Source organism: Cynara cardunculus (genome assembly GCF_001531365.2).
Source record: "Cynara cardunculus var. scolymus isolate 2C chromosome LG 9, CcrdV1, whole genome shotgun sequence".
NCBI classification, from domain to species: Eukaryota; Viridiplantae; Streptophyta; class Magnoliopsida; order Asterales; family Asteraceae; genus Cynara; species Cynara cardunculus.
Window position 1 is genome coordinate 18,149,279 of NC_037536.1, and position 8,127 is coordinate 18,157,405.

General features: G+C 32.3%; 1 protein-coding gene across 1 annotated transcript; it reads left to right on the top strand.

Annotated features, from left to right (window-relative positions):
- The first annotated feature begins 6,534 nt into the window (after nucleotides 1-6,534).
- LOC112517927 (3-oxo-Delta(4,5)-steroid 5-beta-reductase) lies at nucleotides 6,535-7,824 on the top strand. Its single transcript, XM_025125354.1, has one exon. The coding sequence runs from the start codon at nucleotides 6,535-6,537 to the stop codon at nucleotides 7,696-7,698; it is 1,164 nt and encodes a 387-aa protein (XP_024981122.1). The 3' UTR covers nucleotides 7,699-7,824.
- Nucleotides 7,825-8,127: the final 303 nt, after the last annotated feature.

The window sequence follows — 8,127 nt, forward strand, 5'->3', positions numbered from 1 at the left end:
GTTTTAATAAAAAATAATTTAAAAGTAAATTGTTGTAATAAAAAACTGAAAATACAATTGTATAATAATTATATTTATGAAAATAGGTTGTTGATAATAATGATAATGATAATAATAAAGTATAGTAACTTATCAAATTGTATCCGAAGTTTGGAAATACTTCAGTTTTAGTCTATTAACTTCGGTAATTATACCATTAATCTTATAGTTTGCGTTTTATTATAGGATTGTCCCTTACGCTAACGATCGTGAGTAGCCATTGTTAAGTACCCTCACATGCTAGTCATGCATTTTGATCATTTTCCTTATAGTTTTTTATTTATTTAAAGAATAGGTTTTATTACTATGAAACGGGAATGTTTGGAACCATAGCGAGATTGAGGGCTGAAAATGTAGAGACCATGAAGTAGTAGTCATCGAGTGGTGTAGGGATTGATCACAACAACAACCAGTCGTGATGAAAACAAAGTGTTTATAAGGCTTGCTCGTCGAAAGAGGTCATCCCTTTGTGCTTGATGGTGTATGAAGAAAGATTTAGATGCATTTACATCAACATTAAAGCAAACATATCATGATAAGACGAAAGTAGTCAAAATTCATCCAAACGAGGAACGCAACAACGACCACCACCAGGGTGAAGAACCATGCTTCTCATTACCGTCCATAATTTATGACATTTGAATTAATGGTTATAATTTGGGGTTTTGATTTATGGTTTTAAATATCGATGATGTTGATGTATGTATATGGTTGTTATAATGTTTTTTACTTGAGGTAGCACCCTTCTTTTATATGGGTTTAGTCTTCAATGTTATTGATAACGGCCGATGATCTTATACTATTCTTGAAAATGGGTATGGAAAACTTTGTGTACAGTTTAATTTATATGGAAATTTTTGATTGCGAAAGTTTGGAGATGAACTTTGTGTGTAAAATGGTGTTCATGTTCAGGTTGAAGAACATGATGTTAATGTTTCTTTATTTTTGCAATACTATAAACACTTGTACTCAAGCTTTAAACATTTATACAGTAAGGATCATTTTGTAGTGGAGCCTTTAGAAATTAGAAACGATATCCATAATGAAATGCAAACCACGTCTAATTATTCAAGTTGAAGGACGAAGACCAGGATTTCCCCAAACAAAGAGGATGATTTTTTGTAATTTACTAATAAAAATGTGATTAGATGCATGGTTGTAATTATTATTAAATGAGGAATGTGTTAAGTGGAGTTACTCACTTTCGTGCTCGTTTACTAATTTTCGAGTTGATTTCCGAGATAAGATAAAGTTCGTTTAATTTAACGAGTCAAGTTTAATAACGCCGATGTTCTAAATGACAAGAATCATGACGTAGCAACGAGGTTAAACCTCAAGCCTTAGGAGTCATGACGTTTTTCAAAATGTGACCTTAATTAATTATGATGGTAGGTCCATATATCATATATATATATATATATATATATATATACACACACACACACACATATGTTTTTAACTATTATTGAATGAGTCAATGATATTAAACAATTTAAATTATATTATATGCTACAAACTAAAAAATGAGACACTTAAAGGTAAAAAAATAAAAATAAATCAAATATCATGTTAAAAAAAACTACACATCCATGATGTGCTACAAGCTTAATATGACGTTAGATAGGAGACAAAGGGCACGACAGCTGCCATGACGAGACTTTTACAACACTGAGGAACACAAGTATTCGACTTTGTTTGTCTGAAAGCTTAATTTCGAGTGAGTCAAGACGATTAATACAATATATAATTTTTTGATTTAAACATGTCATGTGTTCATAAATATTACTGTTAAAATAAAGCAGTTGAAAAAAGTCATTGCTCGCACTAAATTTTGAGTTCAAGCCAATAAATGAGTTAACCATTTTCGAGCTCATAAAACATGAACTTTAGGTCATTAATGAACATCAATTTTTTTTTGAGCTCGATCACTATGTTTAAAAAATTATTCAAGCTGGATCTTGATATTTTTTTCTCAAAACAAACTCAGCTCAAATAGCCTACTGCTGGATTTGTTAACGCATGTAATATTAACTAATTTTTGTTGTGGGCAAAATTAGTTGGGTAAAAGAGTTTATATATTGATAGTTTGATTGTGTGTACAAGGACGAGATATCAGCCTTTTTGTATAGTCCAAAGGTTGAACCAAGGCATAATTGTAATATTGCGACTTACATAGTATTAACTCATACATAAAATCTAGTCATATATGACATTCTAAACCATTGACTTATAAGTTACAACGGTTTTGTAGTATTTGACAAATAGTTGTTGTGATAAAACTGAGTGACCATAATATTATATAAGTATCGTCAACTTTAATTGTTTTTGGCAAAAGAATGAAATAAAAGATTTATATTAACCGTGAGAGCTTGGGCCAATTGCGAACTTCGACTGATCCCATTAGGTTTTGAAGTTAACGGTGTCAAACTTCAAGTAGCTTTGATGCACTTCGTTACTGTATTTAATTAATGGATAGCACGAAAATGCATGTTGAAACATCCTTTTTCATTATGTTCATGTGGTGATAACCAAATAAAACTTAAATTAAATATGAAATCGTACAGATATATTAGACCAATAAAATCAACTTTGTAATCAAGAATGGTCAATGTAAAATGAGAACATATAAGAGAAGACCAATGTTACAAATTTACAGATGAAACAGGAGATAGCATATCAAACATTTACCATACATATGAAACATAAAATTAGCCTAAACCAATGTAATGTATGATTTTTAATTTCAAATTGTGGTTACAAAAACTTTACAAAAGACGTCACATGGCTTAAAAACTTTTACTTTTTACTATTTCTAAACTTCTTTTTCCCACAAAACAATCAAGATACCACACCTCAATACTTTCCCTTACAGTGCTCAAGTTGTGACTTTGACTTGTTTTTGTGCGACACATGTCTTTGTGTTGGCGCTAACTATGACATCTTAATTTATTCTTGCAGTGGGTCCATTTTTTTTTTATCTAGATGCATCTAAAAATGTTAGAAACCGTAGAGAAAAACGTCTTATGACATTGATTTGTTGTTTATTAGCTATTTTGAAAAGAAAATCGAAAATGACTAAAAAGTAAAAAAAAAAAAAAAATCAAAGATGATTATTTATTATAAATCGTACAAAAATAAAAAACATAAATATAATATTGTCTTGTTTTTATTATAAAATAAAAAGATGTTTTAGTTTTTATAAAAGTAATAATATGTGTTCACCACTAATAATTGATTGCAACTTGGCCTTTCATTCCTCACTCTTACTAAGGGGCTGTTTGTTTGGCTCTTAATGGTTACATTAAGAGCCAACCTCTTAATCGGTAAGAGGTTAGATCTGTTTGGCAAAAAAAAACAACCCTCTTAATGGTTACAATAACCTCTTAACCATTTTGCATTTACTACCTCACTCAACCATTCAGACCGTTCTTTTTCCAATTTTACCCTTCCCACCCTTCTTCCCATCTCGTCTCTTCACGCAACAGAACTACCGGCCACCATCGCCAGCTTCGCCGGTCACCTCCACAGCTACTACCGGTCACCATCGCCGGTTGCCATTGCCATCGCCGGTCACCTCCATAGCTTCGCCGGTCGCCATCAAATCCTTATCCAGAAAGGCGCCGTCTTCTCCGAAACCAGATATGAGGAGCGAACCAAGTGGTAGCAACCAGCGACGAATCACATGTTCGAATCACAGGGACGAAATCGAGGGAAAGAACTGGAAAGGAGGGAGATCGAAATGAAAACAGAAACCGGATGGGAGAGGAGATCGGCTGGATTTGATCTCGATTTGGGTTGAAGTGAAACCCTAATTTCTTTTTGGATTTGATCTCGATTTGGATTTGATCTCGATTTGGGTTGAAGTGAAACCCTAATTTCTTTTTTGGTATCTGTTAGTTCAATAAAAAAACAGGACCAAAGCATACAGGGTTAAAAGGGTAATTTGTTAACATTTACCAAACAACAATATTTCATTCAGGACTTAACCATTCTGACCCTCTTAACCATTCTGACCACTTAGCCATTCTGCACCAAACCATTCAGCAACTGCCAAACAGCCCCTAAGCTAACACATACGTGTTTAGATCTAATTTGATCCCATTTCTTATTTCTTCTTATTATTTACATAAACTATTTTTTTTTTGTATTAGAAATTCATCAAATAAATTATTCCTTTAAAAGATGATATAAAATTTCATATTATTTATTATATTAAAAGTTTTATAAATAAAAAAATACACATTTTAAATTAACAAACCAACATGTGGAATTTTTACCCAATTAGAATCACTCTTCTAATTAATTCAGCTATAAAATTTATGTAATTGAGTTAAAAGAGTAAGATGATAAGCGTGAAAAAAGATCTTCATTTTTGAATGCACATTAAGATGAAATGCATCAATATGAGATGTATCAGATCAATCTCCGTATCAAACATGATTCGTGGGTGTGTTTGAAATTAAAGATGATCAATGGTCCAAATCCGTTCTTACGCTTCTCGCATGATCCTTCGCATATAAATCAACACATAAGACATAATTGGTTTGTTAGAACACCGTATGTCCTAATTAATATCAAATTAATAAAACTTACGAGAAATTAATTATTATAATAAAGTTAGACTATTCTAATTATTAGGATGTAAAAAGTAAAATACTTTTTGTAAACTCTTTAATGACACTGTTCAAAAGTGTCTCATAAAAACATTAAGTGAACTGGTTTACTTATTGAGTCCTATTAAGTTATCAAATTTTATCTTAACAATTTATTGTTTTATAAAGAGAGAACTTGTTAAATTGTTTAATCTTGGTGTAATAAATTAAATGTACAGTTCTTAATTCATTAAGCTTAACAGTTTATTTTGTTGTAGTGACTGACTGATAAAGAGGCAACGTACTCGACATAAGCTATGTTCTCATTTAATGCGTCTGTAAAATCAATATGATGATCAAGTGGAATAACACATGTCACAGTTAATATTATTATTATAATTATAATTATAAATAACATATATTGCTTTATATAAGATGGTATTTTCGGTAATTAAATATACTAATTTTATATCAAGACGTATATTTATTGTTTTTTACAGATAACTAAGCTAGAGTTACACATTAAACTATCACCACTAATATAACCATGCTTGGAAATATAACATGTTTATTTTCATATTCGGCAACCTTAATCGCTCCACATAAAACTTGCCTTCAAGGACAGTAATGTAAGGAGATAATTTTTGGCTCACTCAGCAACTGAAGCTAATTGGGTCCAGATCTAACCCAGTACATGTATTGTATTTAAATAAAGTCATCCCGTCCCTTTGTCACTGAGGTCCCTTTGTCATTGGGTATACATGCCAGAGACAACATTCTCTTCATATTTTTATAAACGATTTTAATTATAGACATAAAATACATCTTTATTAACTTATAATTTTAACCTAACCCTTGTGTAAGAAATACAACTTTTGAAGTTAATAGTTTAAATATATTTGATTTCTTTGTTGATGCTTTCATGATAATTGTATATGCACATTATTTTTCTAGGAAAACACGTACAACTAATATATATATACATATACACATATATATATATGTTTAAATGAAAGTTGATATTTTGTTGTGAACTCGTGAACAAAGGAGAGCGCAATACATGTCCCCGGACATCCACATTCAATATGAATAGCGAAGGTAAAGTTCATAAACTATATATTCATGATGAAGAACACAAAATTCGTGAAGAATGATACACGATCATAATCCATGTTAAATTGAGTCATTATTCATGATGAATAATACACATTCATCATAAATGATACATTATTCATGATGAATAGGCTGTGAAGGTGTAAGATACATTACATATTTGTTTTTAAATGTAAAATATTTAAATTATCATAAAAAAATTAAAAAAAAAAAAAAAAAAACTAATTTGACATCAATCTTAGTTTACTTTACTTTTATGGAGTTTTCGTTTTTTGAAAGACAACAATTTACTGAACAAGAGATAGAAAATCGAAGATCAAAACACGATCGAGTTTTCGTATTAAGAGTAGATATTCAATCTTTTGTAATGACATAAAATTCATATTTTCTTTTCAAGGAGAAATTACATTAATTAATTTTCTATTTTTTAGATTACAATTGAAATTTAAGTAATGATAATGATAAGAAAGAAAAACGAGAGTATTAATTAAATCCATTTACGTATATTTAAAGCCAAATGAAACGACCTGAACCAGAAGCGGTAGCGGTAGCGGTAGCGGTAAGGATCATATATAGAAGCTCGGCTGATTCACAACCTAATAAATTAAAAGATTCGACTGATCACATAAATTATTGAGGTCAAAAACCACTTGTTATTTGTTGAATAATCGTTTATTTAAATGCAGTTAGGAAATCCCTACGAAACAGCCTCCATCAACAACTATATAAACCCTAATTATGCCTCATTCATGGACACCAAAACCAGAAGAAACAACACCCAACCTAAAAAATGGCTGTTGAAAAGCTTCAAAAAAGAAGAGCTGTTGCCATCATCTTTGGAGTCACTGGTCTTGTTGGAAAACAGCTTCTTGAGAAGCTTCTTTCTTCAAGATCCAAATGGAAGGTTTATGGTGTTGCCAGAAGACCAGAAATGGTGACCATGATCAAGAAACCAATTCACACCAACCCTAATTACCATTTCATTTCATGCAATCTTCTTGACCCTTTTGACACCCAAATGAAGCTTTCTGGTTTGCATGATGTGACCCATGTGTTTTGGGTCACCTGGGCTAGCCACTTTCAACTTGATACCATTGAATGCTATGACCAAAATAAAGCCATGATGTCCAATGCATTGGACTCGATCCTTCCAGTGGCTAAGGGTTTGAGCCACTTTTCTCTTCAAACTGGGACCAAACACTATGTATCTTTACATGGGGGTACTGCTTCTTTTGATCATCTTGTGAAAAAGGTTTGCTATTATGATGAGAATTGTCCAAGGGTTGAAACACAAGTTGGGTCTAACTTCTATTATGCTCTTGAAGACTTGCTTAAGGAGCGGTTGGGAGGTGTGGTTCCATGGTCGGTTCACCGGCCCGGTTTGATCATGGGGAGTTCTCGAAAGACGATGTATAACTTCATGGGAAGTTTGTGTGTATACGGGTCGATTTGTAAGTATTTGAATCTTCCGTTTGTTTTCGGGGGAAGAAAAGAGTGTTGGGAAGAGCAGTTCGTTGACGCCTCTGATGCCAGGCTTGTGGCCGACCAACAGATTTGGGCAGCCACAAACAATTTGGTTCAATCGAAAAATGGGCAAGCGTTTAATTCTATAAACGGAGATAGTTCGACTTGGAAGGATATATGGGGAGCGATCGGAGAAAAGTTTGGGGCGGTTGTGCCTTGGGAAATGTTGTCAAAGGATTTCACGTTTTCAGGGTTTATGAGCGATAAAGCAGGTGTTTGGAAAGAGATAGTGAGGAAGGAGGGTTTGGTCGATACAGAAATGGATGATCTGGCTAACTGGTATTTTTTGGATGCTTTGTTTCGATGCCCAGTGAAGATGCTAGGGACGAGGGCGAAAGCAGATCGGCTCGGGTTCACAACAAGATACACTGCCCTCGATTCAATATTGCACTGGATCGACGTTATGAGGAAGGAAAAACTAATTCCATGAAATGTTAAAAGTCTTCTAAATGATATTAAGTGTGGTATAACATAATTTAAGGTTTTGAGGTGTTCTATGCATTTTCCTATAAATGCAGGGTTTGAAAATAGTTAATCCGTAATTGTGGGGGTGTAACTGTAAATTTCCCCAGTTAATTTGGAATAGAATGTGGTGTACCACTCGTTAACTAGTTGTGATCTTTGAATATATATATATATATATATATATATATATATACATACATATATTATGACTTCTTTTTCAATAATCTTGTACCCCTTTTTATGGACATATGACATACATTCAATATTAAATTCCAATTCCCCTGCTTTTTCTGATCTTGTCATTCAACCAAAGGATCTTATTTATTGAATACAACACACACTTTTATCACATATTCTTTGATTTATAATGCAACCTGAAAATAACAATTATATT

What these genes read in the sequence shown, in the direction of transcription:
- LOC112517927 (XM_025125354.1), top strand. Translation starts at nt 6,535, where the DNA reads ATGGCTGTTGAAAAGCTTCAAAAAAGAAGAGCTGTTGCCATCATCTTT.